The sequence below is a fragment of the Actinia tenebrosa genome, unplaced genomic scaffold (assembly GCF_029948245.1).
Source record: "Actinia tenebrosa isolate PJP-AT-01 unplaced genomic scaffold, QUT_ActTen_1.0 PGA_scaffold12__29_contigs__length_12842862, whole genome shotgun sequence".
NCBI lineage: Eukaryota > Metazoa > Cnidaria > Anthozoa > Actiniaria > Actiniidae > Actinia > Actinia tenebrosa.
Genome location: NW_028292572.1, coordinates 5,254,502 through 5,272,200, shown reverse-complemented (window position 1 = coordinate 5,272,200; position 17,699 = coordinate 5,254,502). Strand labels below are relative to the sequence as shown.

The following is a 17,699-nucleotide window of genomic DNA, read 5'->3' as shown; positions in this document are numbered from 1 at the left end:
GAAAATATTGAACAACATTACAAGCATTCCACCTAGTATAGAGTGTACTGGAAATTGATAAATTTCAAGAACAATGACCGTTTACAGAATTACTCAGTACAATGAAAAAATCTAAATATGCAACATGTTAAGGTAGCTTCTACAGGCAAATGTCCAGAAATCTTAAAAATCAGAACGGGAGATAAAATGGCTAAGCTCTTTTGTAAGAAGTAAGGATCGATTAGATAATAGCGCAGCGCACTGATTCTAAAAATAGCTTAAAGATTCGGACAAACATTGCATTCTGTTTAACCGCTACGAGGATTATACGAACCGATTTTATTATTTTTACTTAAAGTTACAATAATAACCCATGTAAACTAAGATCAACTGCGATCGGCTGTGAAAATTATCTGCTGAAAGTAAACTTGTAAGTTTGTTTGTCTGAATTTCGCCTTTGTCTTCGATTTTATGACGTCACGGTTGCGCTTCGCTATTAACGCGAATGTTGTATGGGATATAGAATACAAAGCTTTATATTGAAAGCTACAAGGGTGAAGTGACACGAGCGTTTACTATCTAACTGTTTTCCTCATATGATCACACTAATTTCGAGGAATTTCGTGCCCAAAACAAAACAAAACAAAACAAAACAAAAAACAAAAAAAAACAACAAAAAATTACAACAGTAAAACAACAACAACAACAACAACAAAATTTCAAGAAAAAGCTGTCATAATAAGGAATTCTCACAATTTTGGTTACCGTATTTACTCGTTTAAGTGCCGCCGCGCTTATTATAAACGTTAATTTTATTAATAGTTTTCGTCCCAGGTGCAGTGCTTATGTGCTTATGTGGCAGCGTTCAATCCGGAGCGGTACTTACCTGTAAACGAGTAAATGCAGTACCTCAATACTATTTTGGGCCTCGTTAGCTTGAATAGTTCACTGATTACGTGTTACGATAATGAGCATTCGTCCATTCAACATTGCTAGTCTCATTTCCGTTTCCTATCGAGTTCAAGTTTTGGTTCATTGAACGTTTGTATTTATATTAATTGACGTTATTTTCGTTATTGATATCGCCATTTTGGACTTTATATTAAATTTTATAATTTCTATTTCAGTTCGCTTTCCGCATTGATTTCGTATTTTTGTCGCCAAACGTTTTTTGTTGTTTTTTTTATGCCAAAACAATGCATTTTGAACTTCATTTCAGATGTTTTGGAGTTGAAATTTTGTCATTTGAACATCGATGATTACATTTTGGGCTTCAAATTTTATTATTTCAAGTTGGTCTTTGGTGTTTATGATTTTATAATTTTGTCCGCAAATGGACGTCATATCTAGTCGGCTTTTTTTAAAAGTTGTAAGCGGAGCGACTGATTACTGATTTGTAAAGTAAAAAGCGTTTTCATTCCTATAAAATTTACGTTCGAAAAAAATTAAAACTTCACGCTTTCGTGTTGTTTGATGCAAATTTTTGAATATAATTTGCATATTGTACTAATACAAAATCAATATCGTTTTAAAAAACGGCTTAAAATGCTTAAAAAGACTCAAAATGCTTACTTAAACACAAAACTGGTATTTAATGACTTGGGTGATATATTCAGTTAGTTTTGGTTCCAAACTTGGTCTTTTTTCATCGCTCCGTCAATTATCCGTTTTGCTCAACCTGGCGAAATTTAATGTATTGCATACTTCTTGTCATGCGGCACGTAAACAAGAGTACCTACAATTTTATTTCATAAGTTTGTAGACTGGTCTTAGTGCATTTGAGCTATAATAGACTAAACTCTAGGTTAGGTCCTACACTTTCGAGAAAATCGCCTTCAACTGCAGGTATTTTAGCGCCTAACGCTTTTTTCAAATTTTAGCATATATTTTTAAATTATCATATCTCAGTGAAAATGTTATTAAATTTAAACGTTAAAACTTTAAATTATAACCAAAAGTTGTGAAATTCATGTGTAAAATCATCAGTTGATTTAAGTTAGTAATAAATTTTTGGCAGCGCCCGATATGTACAGCCTAATCGCAGCTTTCCCAATGGTCAATTTGCAAGTTTTGAGGTGTGATCGAAAACCGTCTCGTAAAGTACCTAAAAATCCGAATTGATCCAAATAAATGTGATAAATGTTCGTTGAATATAATAGTTGACTTTTACTGAGAAAATCAGGAAAATTGGTGATGGGCCAATTTTTGCCTTATCCGCTCTTACGCGGACAGCCTCTTAATATTAATCAATACGAATATCTAACAATACTTAGTGTTACCTTGTCATCCAATTGCGAATGTTCCTACCACGTTAAGACCAGATTATGTGAAGCTAACAAACTGTTCTTATGTGATCATGGGTTTAAGGAAAGAGGGCTATGGACAGGAAGAGATCGATCAACCTTTAAAACAATCGTGCTTTCAAAGATAATCTATGGCTTACCTGTTTCCGAAACAGTGAAGCAGATCTCCCAGGAGGGAGGAGACGTCTTCAAGGTAATCAATGAATGAATCATGTATGACGGTATGACGTCACGCCGCGGTTCAGCGATTTCACAATGGCGGCCAAGAGGAAAGAGTAAACGCTCGTGTTAATCTTCCCGTTTTTCCCCCCAAAAATTTCAAAGATATTGCTTTATGAACCACTCATATGGGTAAAGGGGTCCTTCGAAAATGTTTTTTCACTTACTTTGATGCTTTTAACGAAAAAGATCTTTGGTTATTGAATTTTTCTTTTCTAAGTACCTTTCCAAGAGCCACTCGAAAAAAGACGACACACAAGAATATTTTAAGACCTTGATGACTTAAAGATTTGATGTATGGCATCACAAAAGGAGGTTAAGGAACCAAGATATTCATCTTTGTATTTGCTGAGTTTCGTGAAGAAACCTTTTGCACAACTGCTCCTCAATCTGTTTGAAGTTGGAAAAACGTTTCCTTGGGTTTGACACCATGTTTTGCACAAATCATAAGTCAACAAGGACAGACTTGCAAAAGGTAAATATGTGAATAATTAACTTGATAAGAGTGAATCAAAAAATCAAAAGTCATCGAATTCAAAATTAATTATTTACATAAATAACATAAACTACCCCAGAGTAGAGTACAAACACTATAAGTGTGTAATATAAATACCACTAAATACTGTTAAATTATTATTGTTTTCTATTGTTTAATTTGCACACTTTTAGTGTTTGTACTCTATCTGTAGATAATATTTTGCCACCTTATTCTAAACACACAAAAGTCGTACAGTAAAGCTTGTATTATCCATGTTGTACTTTCCTATTCCTATCCTAAAATGATTTTAATCCATGAAATATGATCTTATATTCCAGGTTGGGCGAGCTCATATTTAATTTTGGTTCTTTTTAGAACTCAAATGTTAAACTGACGTGTTTCGCGATTAAATATATGAAGTTGAATAAATACGAATGGAAAGTGTATTTGAAAGTTGTTGTGGTTGTTTTTCATAATTCGAGCGATTTCTAAGTATCAACAAGTAGATAACAATGTCACTGAAACTTTCCTGTGATGCATAATGTTTTTATAATCTCTACGATTGCTGCACAAGTTGTTATATCAGGACCAGGGTGTTATGTCAGGGCTCCCACATAATACTCAGAGATGCGGGCAGAGATGAAAACAACTGAGCAACAAAGACAAACATTATTCATACAAAATAGATGATTCAACCATAAACTATTACTAGATTTAAAATAAGAAGTCAAGCAAATAAAAGGACATGGGGAAAAGACAACATTTTACATGAACATACTGTATGCAGCTTTTCATAAGGGACGGATCGTTTATTATATCCCAGGGGGTTTGGTGGTTTCTTTGCAAAAAAATGAAATGAAAAAATGAAAGCCAAACTGACAGTTGAAATTTAGGATTATTACCTCCCTTCTGTCACTTAGCACTCATAGATAGTTTGTACCTTTTTGGGGGTAAAAATCATTATTTTAGAAGCCATTTTCAACATTTTTGACAAGCATCTCCTCCAAATTCTCTACCCCCCCCCCCCCCCCCCAACCCTGAGCATAAGTAGCAGGGCTTAAGATAACAGCTGATCAGTGGTTTGAATCCAAGTGTTGAAGTTTGTTGTGAAGTGCGATCGTTGGGGTGAGTGTAGTTTTGATTATTGCAATTATCGTACACACAATTATTATGACCAGGCTTTACATTCAGTATACATTTATAAAAAGTTCATACTAGGAATTAATAGTTCACTGAATACCTCTTCAACTAAGATACAGCAGTCTAAATGTAGAACATAAGGAATAAAAATGTTCCCACCTCAAAGAGCAAGAAATATACACTAATACTACCATCAAATATTGTGTCATAAAGAATTTGGGAAAAAATAGAAGATTAAATATTATTGGTAACAAATGTACCACTATAGCACACACAAACACACATCTTTTTAACAACAAAAGATATTAAACACATCAGAGACAAGGCAAACTGTGCACATCTTATGAAAATTTGAAGAATCATACTGGAATCTTGTACCAGAACCATGACACAGGATCAACACCGTTACCAGCTGTGTCACTGCACTGGCTTCTTACAGTTTTGAATGACTGCTGCTTACAATAATTGGCACGATTCTTGCTCTTCACTTGCAATAAAAGATAATTTTTCTTGTGTTTTTTTGTGCGTCTGTACAGCTTGTCTCTCTTCAGCAATGAGTTATTCTGTATCATAGTGTCTTTTTCAAAGGTTGAGTTTAGAAATGGGACTTTGCATGGCCCAAGGAGAGAATTTTGATAAATAAAACAGGTTAAAACATGGTAGAGGATGGGGAAATACGACTTGAACGCTGCCAAAGAGTTTCTGTTTCCCGTCCTGACGGAGCACGAACAAGTCAAATTTGCAGTAAAAAGAAACAACAACTTTATGTGCCTCAAGACCGAACATCTCAAGTTCTTGGATGTGACCAACTTCCTCGCGCCAGGGTTCAGTTACGAGAAGTTTCTCAAAGCCTATGAATGCCCTCAAACTAAAGGTTGGTAATTATGACTTTTACGGTTTCATGTCATTAAGGATTTCCTAACACTAAACTATGATTTTGTTAAATATTTTTAGGGTTCTTTCCCTATGGGTGGATGGATTCCCTGGACAAGCTTGACTACCCAGCTCTTCCTCCCCATGAAGCTTTCTACTCCGCCCTCACCAACAGTAACTGAATATCACCCAAGATGATGATCAATATTGCCATCACGTCTGGCAAGAGAATAACATGCAGTGTTTCCAAGATTTCCTGGTTTGGTTGACAACCTGGATGTCCAGCCTTTCTGTGGAGCTTTGGAGAAGATGTGTGCGTTCTGGAAAGACGAGGAAATCGACATGCTGAGACAAGTTATTTCCATCGCTGGCGTGACGCTGACCTATCTCTTCATGACTTTGGAACCAGACATCTTCTTCTCTTTGTTTGATGAGAAAAACAAAGATCTGTACTATCTGTTCAAAAAGAATATGGTGGGTGGACCAAGCATCATATTTCACCGCTACCACGAAAAAAACAAGGTAAAGAAGCCAAAACTTGTCAGAAGATCGTGGAATATGATGCCAACGCGCTCTACCTCTGGGCAATCATGCAAGATATGCCAACGGAGACATTCAGGAGAAGAAGAAAAGAGACAGGGTTTAAGAAAGAAAGTTCAGTCAAGATGGCGACGGAGTGGTTGGAGTGGGAGGCTGAAGCACGGGGTATCCGCATCCGACATCAAGTCAACGATACCGAGAAAAGGATTGGTGCTAGAAAGACTGCCTGTGAATGGGTTCCATGGTCCCAGCCAAACTGTCTTTCAATTTCACGGTAAGTTAGAACTTGGGTATGTCATGGTTTATCATACTCCTGTAAATGGGTTCCCTGTGGTTATCGAATTTTTTACTATCTATTTACTGTTATTTTTCAAACTCTAGGTTGTTTCTGGCACGTCCATGACTGTCATTTAACCAAAGGGAAAGAAGTAAACAAGAGACGAAAGAAACCTATGGCCGAATTGAGATATGAGAGATATGCTGAGGAAAACAAAATCATGCCTCGTCCGCGCAGAAGTCTTATTGGAAGTTACTTTGGCAAAGAAGTTTTGCTGGCCACCCCCTTGTTGAAATGGTATCTGGAGCATGGTTTACAAGTCACGCACATCTACCAGATAGTGGAATATACACCGAGTCCATGCTTCAAGCCTTTTGGAGAAGCGGTGTCCAACGCTAGAAGGGATGGTGATAGAGACCCCAACAAAGCCATCATTGCGGATACTATGAAACTGGTAAGTTTTTTCTACAAACTACAAAATAAGTGTTGTTTGACGCGATAAATATATGACACTCATATCAACGTCTTTATACAGGTGGGAAATTCTAGTTATGGCAAGACCATCACAGACCAAGAGCGACACAGAGAAATCAAGTTTTGTGATGAGACCAAGACCTCCTGTTTAGTCAACAGCTTTCTTCCGTCAGTTGGAAGTTATTGATGACGATACGTATGAAGTCCAGTCGGCCAAAAAGAGGATAAGTCTAAACCTTCCCATGCAGATAGGAATCTTTGTTTACCAATATGCCAAGCTAAGAATGCTAGAATTTTATGATTTTTTAGATAGATATTTAGATCGGAGTGGTTATCAGTATTGCGAGATGGATACTGATTCTGCATATATAGCGATTTCTGGGGAGAATGTGGAAAGTTTGGTGAAACCAGAGTTGAGGGAGGATTTCGAATCGGATAAACACAACTGGTTCCCTCCTACAGATACTCCGGAGAACAAAGCCTATGATAAAAGAACGCCGGGGTTGTTTAAGGAAGAGTGGTCTGGGGAAGGGATTATTTATTTGAGTTCTAAAACTTATTATCGTTTTGGAGGTTATGATAAGTTTAGTTGTAAAGGGGTTAACAAGAAGACGAATGAAATTAACAAAGAGAAGTACTTAAATGTATTATTAACCCAGCGAAGCAATTCGAGTATCAACAAGGGTTTCAGGGTAGTCAATAATAGGATGTACACGTACACCCAGACGCGGGATGGGTTTTCCTACTTCTACCCCAAACGTAAAGTATTGGAAGATGGGGTTACCACTATCCCGTTAGATATTTAGTGTGTTATAAATATAATGTAAATGTACAAATAGATCTTGAGGGTGAACATACCTCTTTGAAATCCCCTTTTTTCCCTCTCTTCCCTATTGTCCCTCGTTTTTCAGTTAAAATCAATCAAATATAATGTAATAATTGAATTCAAGCGTTTTACGTTTTACATTGTTCTTTATTAGAGCCAAATTTCGTTCTAAACTACAGATGAGAAAAACCGTGTGTCTCACCGTCGAACGACGTTGGCTTCTAACCACGCCGTCCGCCGGTGATGACGTCACGACTGTCGCGGTATGCAGCTACATGGCTCCTCTAAATACCCTACTGGTATTTACAATCAATCAAACGTGAAAAACTGTTCAAACTAAAGTTCATTCTTTATCTAAACTCAATCTTTAAACGTTTATAGTCCATCGATAAGGCTCCTCGTCGGGGAATCGTCATCTTCTATTCTTCCTGGGCAACCACTTCTGCCTTTGCTGGAGCGACTGGAGGAATTCTCCCTTCCAGCGATTCCAAAACTCATTTGCAAGAAACTGTACTCTGCGCCATCTGCGTTTAAGGTACATGTCGGCACAAAGGAAAGTTCTTAAGGACTCGTCGTCTAGCTGTTGTCCAGAGTTCTCGAGCATTGAGTTGAGAACGTTGCGGGTTGTCCTTATCTGCCTCTCCCAGGCTCCGCCCATATGGCTGGCTGCGGATACGTTCATCTTAAAACTTGTCCAGTCACAGCCTTTCTCTAGCAAGAACCGGTGGATCTTAGACTGATCCATTTCCTCGAGGGCGTCCTTTAGCTCTCCTTTAGCCCCAACAAAATTAGTTCCTTGGTCGGACCTTATTTGTCTGACAGGCCCTCGTCTGGCGATAAAGCGGCGCAATGCGTTTATGAACGCGTCTGTATCCAATGCGTTGGCGTTCTCGAGGTGGACTGCGCGTGATGCCATACAAGTAAATAATACTCCGTAACGCTTCATTTCCTTGCGCCTTTCCTTTATTGCCCACGGACCGAAATAGTCTACCGCGCAAAAGGTAAATGGGGGCGAGGGTTCTACCCTATCCGTAGGCAGGTCGGCCATTCGCTGTTCTTGTACGCTACCACGAAGTTTACGGCATTTTACGCATCTGTAAAGGTACTGCGCTACGGCAGAATTCCCACCGATAATCCATACGCCTGTAGCTCGTATCTGGTTCATCGTGATTCCTCGGCCTTGGTGTTCGACTATTTCGTGGTGGTGTCTGATTATTAGGTGTGTAACATGTCCCTTTCGTGGCAGGATAATAGGATGCTTGAGTTTGTTGGATACATTTGCACGCCGGATGCGACCGCCGACTCTCAAGATTCCATCGGCGTCTACGAAAGGATCTAGTCGGTATAACTGACTGCATTTCTTCATGGATTTGTTTCGCCTTCTTGCCTTCTCTCTCGTCGTCTCGGCGTCGGTCACCTTAAGTGAGCGTAGAACTCGCAGCTCGTTTGAATAAGCTGTCACTTGCACAAGCTTGATAATCTTGTTTTCAGCTTGACGCAGCTCTTCAACTGTCAGCGGCTGGTCTATCTTCTTAAACGTACGCTCTGCAAACTGTGGGGGTTGTTTATCGTTCTTACCACTTGCCTTGTCGCGCAACTTGTTGATGTATCTCAGGCACAACGCCACTGCTGTTTTAGCCTTGTGCCAGCTAGAGAATCTTTCTAGACGTTCGAGGATCGTCGCAAATTTCATGACCTCCTTTGTCGATGTTGAGAAGACTTGCGACTCCTTCTTTACTTCTGGGTCGTCGTCAGAGAGTACGGGGGTGACTTCTGCTTGTTCCTCTAGAGGCTTGACCTGTGCCTTCCACAGGAAGTTAGGTCCTGTCAACCATCTTGAATCATGAACTAGTTCCCGGGCGGTGATACCCCGTGAGGCGGCGTCCGCTGGATTCTCGTTTGTACGTACATAGCTCCATTGGTCGGGAGAACTATGGTCTCTGATTTGCTGTCCTCTGTTTGAGACGAATACGTGAAATCGCTGTGCGTCGTTGCAAATGTACCCTAAAACCACTTGACTGTCTGTCCAGTAGAATTCTGTAATGTTACTGTATTCGAGCTCTTCTTGTAGTTTAGTACTGATTCTTACAGATGTCAATGCCGCTGTCAGCTCCAGTCGTGGTATAGTCATGGGTTTTAGAGGGATGACTCGCGCCTTGCCCATTATAAACGAACAATGGACTTCGTCGTTCTCGTTGACCAATCGCAGGTAGGAGCATTGACCGTATCCCGAGTAGCTGGCATCCGAAAAGTGGTGTAATTCGATGCTCTTTATTTATCCAAAGTCTGCTGGTCTGTAACAACGTTGGATCTTGAGGTCTTTCAGCGTCGTTAGATCTCTCCTCCACCCTTCCCATCGAACGCGCAGCGTCTCAGGAACGGGATCGTCCCAATCAGATTTCTCCTTGCACAGCTCTTGGAGGATCTGTCTTCCTACCAACAGTACTGGTGCGACAAACCCGAGGGGGTCATAAACGGAACTCACCGTAGCGAGTATTACTCTGCGCGTGAGAGGTCTGTCTTGAAGTATTATCCTGAACTGGAAAGTGTCTGTCTCCACGCACCAGTGAAGTCCCAGAGTACGTTCTACTGGCAGCGTATCATTAAGTAGGTCTAGTTCCTTCAGTTCCTTTGACCTATCCGCAGGCAACACTGACTGTATTGCCCTCTTTGAGTTGGAGGTGAACTTGTGAAGTCGTAGGCCGCCCTTTGCGCACATCAACTGACTATCTTGAATTAGCTTTATTGCTTCGTCCTCTCTAGCTACAGACTTCAACCCGTCGTCCACGTAGAAATTTCTTCTAATGAAGTTGGCACCTTCACTACCGATCTCTTCCTCGTAATCATCTGCCGTTTTCTTCAATCCGTAGTTGGCACACCCGGAGGAAGACGCTGCACCGAATAGGTGCACAGTCATTCTGTCCGTTGCTGGTTCCTTGGTGGTATCTCCGTCCTCCCACCAGAGGAATCTTAAGAAGTTTCGGTGGTGCTCGTCTACTCTGAATTGGTGAAACATTGATTCTATATCGCAGGAAAATGCAACCTGTTCCTGTCTGAATCGACATAAGACTCCTACCAGACCACTCCTACCAGTCATATCTGGGCCTTGCAACAAGTGTTCGTTCAAAGAATGACCGTTATACTTTGCGCTGCAGTCAAAAACCACGCGAACTTTGTCGGGTTTTTGAGGGTTGTATACCGCATGATGCGGTATATACCACACCTTGTCTTCTTCGTCTCCATCTTCTTGGGGAACTTTCTCCGCGTATCCTTTTCCGATAAGATCGTTCATAAAGGATGTATAATCTCTGTGTTGTTTACTGTCATTCTCTAGGCGAGACTTTAGTTTGCTAAGTCGACGCAGGGCGAGGGTTTTGTTATTCTGTAAACGCGGTTCCGATTCTCGAAACGGTAAAGGCATCTGGTAATGGCCGTCCGGTGCTTACCAAATACTTTCCTCCATCCTTGTTAGAAACTTTCTGTCATCTTGAGACAAGGGCGTTCCACGTGTCTGTTTCTCGAAGAAATCGGCTTCCAGTAGCCTTCTGACTTGCAGTGGATTTATCAACTCCCTTACTTCGTTCTTTACAGAAAACAAGCAAGTTTTTTTGTCGTTTGGGTTGATAATTCTCGTGATAGAGTTCACTACTTCATGTGCTACTAATCTATGATTGACACCAATGGGATCCCATTCCTCGTCGGGAGGAGATGGGCGTATGTTTCCTATAATCCCCCAGCCGAGATCTGTCCTTTGTGCGTAAGGCTCGTTGTTATCACCTGAGATGATCTCGCGAGGGATAATAGCTCTTGTACAGTCTGATCCGATTAGTAGTGCGATCTCAACGTCGTCTCGGTACGGCATTAACCGGTTTGCTATCCTCGATGCGTGCGGCCATTGTCGAGCTGAATCAGGAGTGGGGATCTGATTTCTTCTAGCTGGAACTGTCTTCCGCGTGTAGGCCTTGGGCAGAGGGATGCTAATTTGGTTGCTAAGATCACTAACGACCAAGCCCTTGACTTTCTGACACGTTATCATCTCCGACTCAGCATGCATCGTAGACAGCAGTAATTGCGTTTCTATTCCCGAGGCTTCAAGCTTCTTGAGCGTCGTCTCTTTAACAAAGGTCGTGTCCGATTGGTCATCTAGAAGTGCGTAGATCAGCTCGCGTCGTTCAGGTTCATCGCTGTGGTGTATCCAAACTGGTACAATCATAGAGTTATACCCTTCTCATCGTTTCTCGTTAAACAGTGCGAAGTGCCGCGATCTGCCTTACTGACTTGAATTTCATCAGCTCTCTTTGGAGTATCTCTGTCGCCGCTTTGATCAACTTCGTTCTTCTTTGAAGCGTCCCCTTTATAATCAGCGTGAAGAGATGTCGGGTGAGGCTTGTTACACGTTCGACACGATCTTGGGGTTTTGCAGTCCTTGGACAAGTGACCGCGTGCTAAACAATACAATACAATACAAAACAATACAATACAATTTTATTTGCTCATACAAGAAAATTTACATGAAATGTGAAAAACAACTATAGAAAACAACTAAGAAAATAAAGAATAGATAATTGTCAAAAGAACATAATTCAGAGCCTGGGGTCTAAATTAACCATAAGGTTTTCGAGTTAGACCCCAGCAATTTAAAATTTAACATTGGAGTAAACTGAAGAAGAACCAAGTACATAAAAAATAATTACAATTTAACTGAACAATAAAACTGTTAATCCACAATTAGAGTAATGACATGTATGGTATATATTAACATATATGAAGAAAGAAATAGAATATTTAGAAAAAGGAAAATCTAAGGAAGAACTAAATTTTTATCTGTAATTGGTCGGCAAGTAAATAACTTTTTAATTTTTTCGCAAACGAAAATACATTAACATTTTTTAAGTGGCTAGGAATTTGTTCCCAGAGTTCAATTGCCATATTAGCCGTCATTTGCTTGCCTATATTGGTACGCACTTGTGATTTATGCAAATTTTGCTTTGCTGCGTACCTGGTATTGTAAGGATGGATATCTTTTGCATATTTGAAAAAAGAGGAAAGTGTCTCTGGGAGCTTACCTTTGTGCCATAAATGAGTAAATTTTAAAGCATGAAGACGATAAATATTATTTACTGTGAGAAGCTCCAAGAGATTTAGCAAGGGAAGAGCGCTTTCGGTGTTTTCGCCAAAAGATACAGCAAAGAACATTATTCTTACAACTATATTCTGTTTGACTTGCACTTTCTTAATGTGCGTTTTATAAGCGCTTCCCCAGGCCAATATTGCATATGATATGTAGGGATAAACAAGGTTGTAATAAATTTGTTTCAGTTGATGAATGGAGAGATAATGCTGTAATTTTGATATCACTCCAATATTTCGTGAAATTTTTGAGCAAACATAAGAAATATGGTATCTCCATGATATGCGGTCATCAATTATGACTCCTAAATATTTTATGTGGTCTTTTCTTTGTAAAGAATTGCTTGAACCATCTCTGGTTTGAAATTTCAGATCAATTACCGCGTCTTTCTTTTTACTTGATTTCACGATCATGAAATTTGTTTTTGTATAATTAATTGATAGTTTATTTGCGTCACACCATGTCTTAACTTTTTGGAGCTCAGAGTTCATTAGTTTTTCAAGTTCCCTTAAGTCATAGTGCGAGGCAAAGACATTCGTGTCATCAGCAAATATTCTAAATTTCAGAGTATCAGAGCAGTTTGGCAAATCATTAATATATAATAAAAACAAGAGAGGTCCAAGAGAGCTACCCTGAGGAATTCCACAATTCATCGTTTGTTTTGAGGATACGTTGTTACCAAAAGCAACATATTGTTGCCTATTTCTTAAATAACTGGTAAACCAATTTAGCGCAATACCTCTGACTCCATATAGTTCTAACTTTTCTACTAGAATTTTGTGATTAACAGTATCAAAGGCCTTTGAAAAATCTAAAAATGCACCACAAGTATACATTTTATTGTCTATTGCTTTCCTTAGCTTGTCCGCTATTTCAGTAATGGCTAGTGAAGTTGAGTGGCCTTTTCGAAATCCAAACTGAAACTCGAATAAAAAATTGTGTTTTTCAATGTAATTGATCAACTGTTTGTAGACGAGCTTTTCGAAAATTTGAGTAAAAGCTGATAAAGTTGAAATTGGGCGATAATTAGCTGGATCCATGGCATCTCCTCCTTTGGCGACAGGTGTTACCTTAGAAATTTTAAGAACATCGGGAACAATACCTTGAAGCAGGGATTGATTAAATATTATTGTTAATGCTTCACTAAGGTGGTTGCTCGATATTCTTATGCACTTTTGCGGAACACCAATGCATGATTTGTTCAATTTCAGGTTTAGAATTTCATCGTGTACCTCATTTGAAAGTATCCCACGAAACATGAAGCTACTTGGATTCGATGTTTTTATGTATTGGCTTGGATTGACATCAACCTCCAGTATTTTCCCAGCAAGATCTTGGCCAACATTTATAAAAAATGAATTTAACTGATGACAAATGCTAGCTTTATCAGTATGACATTTATTGTTACGAATGATCTTTTCGATACTTGTTACTGACGATGCTTTTTTCCTTTCGATAATCATACCAATGAGCTTCCATGTAGTTTTTAAGTTTTCTTTGTTTAAATCAAACTGTACTCTAAAGTAATTTGTTTTAGCAGCTTCTTTGATTTTATTTAATCTATTGTTATACGTTTTATAATACTTAATTTTTCCCGGGTCATTACTTAAGAAGTGTGTTTTAAAGAGCTTTTGTTTTTTCTTAATTGAGTTAAGTACAGCAGCGGTAATCCATGGTCTTTTCAATTGTCTTCTTTTTTGCTTAGTTACCTTCCGTATTGGAGCGTGACAATCAGATATCTTCTGAAGCGTTTCAACAAGTCTATTCATACTTTCGTTAACATCATTTGTAATAAGGCTTTTAAAGTCAACATTTTTTATGTCTTTCAAGAAAGCATCATTATCAAAGTTCGAATAATCTCTATAATACTTATTTTCGCCTGTCACAGGGAGCCTGTTTGATACTGTACAAAATACCGGAAGGTGATCGGTAATATCAGCTAAACAAATTCCTGCTTTCAATATTTTATGAGGTACATTCGTATAAATGTGATCTATTAAAGTTGAGGTATGATCCGTGATTCTTGTTGCTTTAGTAATAAGAGGAAAAAATCCATGGTTCAACAACATATCAAGAAACTCGGATGTTTGATTATCGACATTATATTTCAAGAAGTTGATATTTATATCTCCTAAAATAAATACCTCATACCCCTTATTGTTAAATTTTTCCAATTGGTCCTTCATAGTTTCACTAAAAAGCTCACGGTCACCAGAGGGATGCCTATAGATACAACCAATCATAATGTTTTTTTTCTTTCTTACGCATAATTTCAATCCAGCATGACTCGACGTCAATTGTTGATAATTCAAGGTCTTTTCTTCGGACAAATTCCAATTGATTAGACAAATAAAGGCCAACACCTCCAGCCGAAGTTTTGGAATTTGTATTCAAGAATTCGTATCCTGGTATGCTAATATTTAGCCGACTATTTTCGTTAAGTTTCGTTTCAGAAATAGCTATAACATCTGGAACCTCTTTTGTTATAGAAAGAATATCATGCAGCATAGATATATTTTTAGATAGACTGCGTATATTGCAATGTATCATGGAGAATCCATTCTTCCTGCTGGTCTCAGTGAAAAAATTTCCCATTTGTTTAATGGTATAATATTTAGATTCGATATTACTCCCATAATCCTGAAATCCTGGATCTTTATCTGGGCTTTCAATTACATCTTGGAAAAGATCTTTTGAGTCTAGCAAAGTGGCAGAGGAATGATAAATCCATGCCCCAGTTGCTTTAAGAAACTAAACACTTGAAGCAAAGTCCCTTTCTCCTCGCTACCTCCTTTCTTTCCTTGATTGTTTTTCGAGAAATTCACTACACGCTTCGATATCGTGTCTGTCGTTGCAATTTAAACACGACTGTTCCTTAGACGTAACCTTTGCCATTCCCATGTCGACTTCTTGACTCGTGGAGGTAGCAAAGGCGCCGCTTGCACGGCTTGGTTTCCTTCGGTCAAACTTGAATCTGTTGGGCTTACCAATTTCTCTTGACGCTTGTCTGGGTTCGTCGTGGTCTCCCCTCATAGCATGTACCGAGATGATGGGGTCGCATGCAATGTCTGCCTCTCTAACTAAGAACTTGACGAATACTGAGAAGGGTGGGAACCTTCCTTTCTCCTCCTTCCACTGGTACACTGTTCGTCCCCACCGGTCGATTAACCACCTTGGAAGCTTAGATGCTATCCTTCGGTTTTCTTGATCATCGTTAAGGACGTTTAGGTTATTTATCTTCTCCATCGCCTTCTCACACTGGACAAGATAATCTGCGTACTTCCTTAGTCCTTTACTGTCGGTTGGACGAATCTTTGGCCACTCGTCGAGTTTCTTACGATAAGCTGATGCAACAGAAAATGGGTCTCCATAGCGTTTTGCAGGCATCTCCTTGGCTTTGAGGTAGGCGTCTTCTGAGTCAAGCAGAAGGAATCCATCAACAACTTCTTTAGCTTCTCCTCCAACGTACTTAGATAGAAAGTGCAGTCGTTCTCTAGGTCTTGTCGCTCTTCCTTCGACGAGCGTCTCGAAGGCCTTAACCCAGGACGGATATTCTAGAAGATCTCCACAGAAAATGCTAGGCTCCGGAAGAGGGAGTCTGCTCTGATTTTCAGCTAAGAGTTTGACCACTTCCAGCAGCTGACCTTGGGATACCGTCGAGTCTTGACTGGATTCACCTTGCTTAGGGTAGGAATGGGCTTCCTGTGGTACACTAACAGAGGTTGTATTTGCATTCTGATGCAATGGCAGATCATGATGGTCTTCTCGTGGGCGTGCTGAAGCAAACGGAGGATCGTGGGGATTTATCTGTGGTTCTCCTGCCTTTCTATGGTCTTGTACGTCTGGCGCATGCTCTGTTTGGCCAATCCCGTAGGGCCGATTTGGAGTGCTCTTAGCTCTTGGGCTGCTGTTGGTGATCACTCGGCTGTAGTCTGCTCCTTCTTGCTGATCGTCAATACACTGTTGTATTTGTTCATCGATGTACTGCTCGCAGCACCCTTCCGTCGGTGTCGAAGATATCTGTTCTTGTCCAGGGTGGCTCATTTTTTCTTCCATCAATTTCAGTTTAAGATCAATCTGCTCTTCAATCTTCTTTAGATTTTCCTTCATTCTTCTTTCTTCTTCCAATACTTCTTGTCTGCGTTTCTCGATCTCCTCTAAAGTCCTTTGTTTCACTCGTTCTAATTCTTCTCTTTCCGATTTCAACGCATGGGCCGATTGGCCTCTATCTTCAGTTTCGCGGGCTTGCATTCCATTCATTCCGATCATTTTTCCGTGCACGGGCTTCAACATTTCGAAATTTTCTTTCGAAATATCATCATAATCCTTAAGTAAATCTATCCTTCCTTCTTCAGATTCTATGATACTCTCTAATTCTTCCTTTATTTTCGTTAATTCGTCCATATTTACCTGCAAATTTCGTCCTTCGTTCTTCAGGAGTTCCACGTCGGTCTCGTGTGACACAATTGATCGTGTTCTGTTTACACTTCTCTTCCATGCTCTCGCTGTTAATCTGTACTTGTTCCTTAGCTGATCCAACCGAAATTCTTTCCCTTTCGTAGTCTGAGTTCTTTTTCTGGTCTTTATTCCTTCGATAGCTTCTTGAAGAACGTCGGCTTGCTCAATGAGGCTGTTGATTTCGTTTGCATAATTCATGTGGTCGGTGAATTTTTGGTCGTTAAATCACTTAGATGTCGTTTAAATTCCCTAAAATTCCTTTTAGAAGTCGTCGTTCGACTGTAATAATTGAATTCAAGCGTTTTACGTTTTACATTGTTCTTTATTAGAGCCAAACTTCGTTCTAAACTACAGATGAGAAAAACCGTGTGTCTCACCGTCGAACGACGTTGGCTTCTAACCACGCCGTCCGCCGGTGATGACGTCACGACTGTCGCGGTATGCAGCTACATATGAATTTAATGTATATAGTATTTCTTATTCTATGTTCGGAATCGAATAAGATATGTATAACTTAAGACCGTTAAATTTTGTAAATAATAACGTATATTTTAATATTTATAATATTTATATATATTAAATATAATATTATAAATAGAATACTTCTTGGTATATGATAAGGGTAATGTAAGTAATGTACAAATTTCCAATAAATAGAGTTTGGAAGTGAAAACATCTCTCTCTCTTTTTATCCCTTTCTTCCCTCTCTTCCCTCTTGTCCCTCGTTTTTAAGTCAAATTTGTGCTGGTTTTTCCTATTTTTATCGTAAGAGAAAAGTGTAAGAGGATGGAGTCACCACTCTTCCATTAGTATTTTACTCTCTTAATGTCCCTGTTGTCTCCTTTTGTTACCTTTTGTCCCTCGTTTTTCAGTTAAATTTGTGTGCAATTGCGATAAAAGTTTAGTTGTACAAAAGGGTTCGTGGAGTGAACATGTGCAAGCGATATTGTAAGCAATGTCCGGTACCGAATTGTGGATCGAAGTATTTGGTGAAATTATCC

General features: G+C 39.4%; 3 protein-coding genes across 3 annotated transcripts; 1 reads left to right on the top strand and 2 right to left on the bottom strand.

Annotated features, from left to right (window-relative positions):
- Positions 1–4,785: 4,785 nt before the first annotated feature.
- LOC116308572 (uncharacterized) lies at positions 4,786–5,174 on the top strand. Its single transcript, XM_089027941.1, has 2 exons — positions 4,786–4,993; positions 5,074–5,174. Exons 1-2 carry the CDS (start codon positions 4,786–4,788, stop codon positions 5,172–5,174), a joined length of 309 nt encoding a protein of 102 aa, XP_088884067.1.
- A 2,347-nt stretch (positions 5,175–7,521) lies between these two features.
- Positions 7,522–9,273, bottom strand: LOC148912075 (uncharacterized). Its single transcript, XM_089027940.1, has one exon. The coding sequence runs from the start codon at positions 9,271–9,273 to the stop codon at positions 7,522–7,524; it is 1,752 nt and encodes a 583-aa protein (XP_088884066.1).
- Positions 9,274–9,384: 111 nt separating this feature from the next.
- On the bottom strand, positions 9,385–10,530 carry LOC116303218 (uncharacterized). The gene has a single exon (XM_031712719.2). The coding sequence runs from the start codon at positions 10,528–10,530 to the stop codon at positions 9,385–9,387; it is 1,146 nt and encodes a 381-aa protein (XP_031568579.2).
- Between the last annotated feature and the right edge of the window lie 7,169 nt (positions 10,531–17,699).

Excerpts from the sequence above, each read along its gene's own strand:
- LOC116303218 (XM_031712719.2), bottom strand. The coding sequence starts at position 10,530 with ATGCCTTTACCGTTTCGAGAATCGGAACCGCGTTTACAGAATAACAAA.
- LOC116308572 (XM_089027941.1), top strand. The coding sequence starts at position 4,786 with ATGGGGAAATACGACTTGAACGCTGCCAAAGAGTTTCTGTTTCCCGTC. Across the intron at positions 4,994-5,073 it reads TGAATGCCCTCAAACTAAAG|GGTTCTTTCCCTATGGGTGG; the intron begins GTTGGTAATTAT and ends AAATATTTTTAG.
- LOC148912075 (XM_089027940.1), bottom strand. The coding sequence starts at position 9,273 with ATGGGCAAGGCGCGAGTCATCCCTCTAAAACCCATGACTATACCACGA.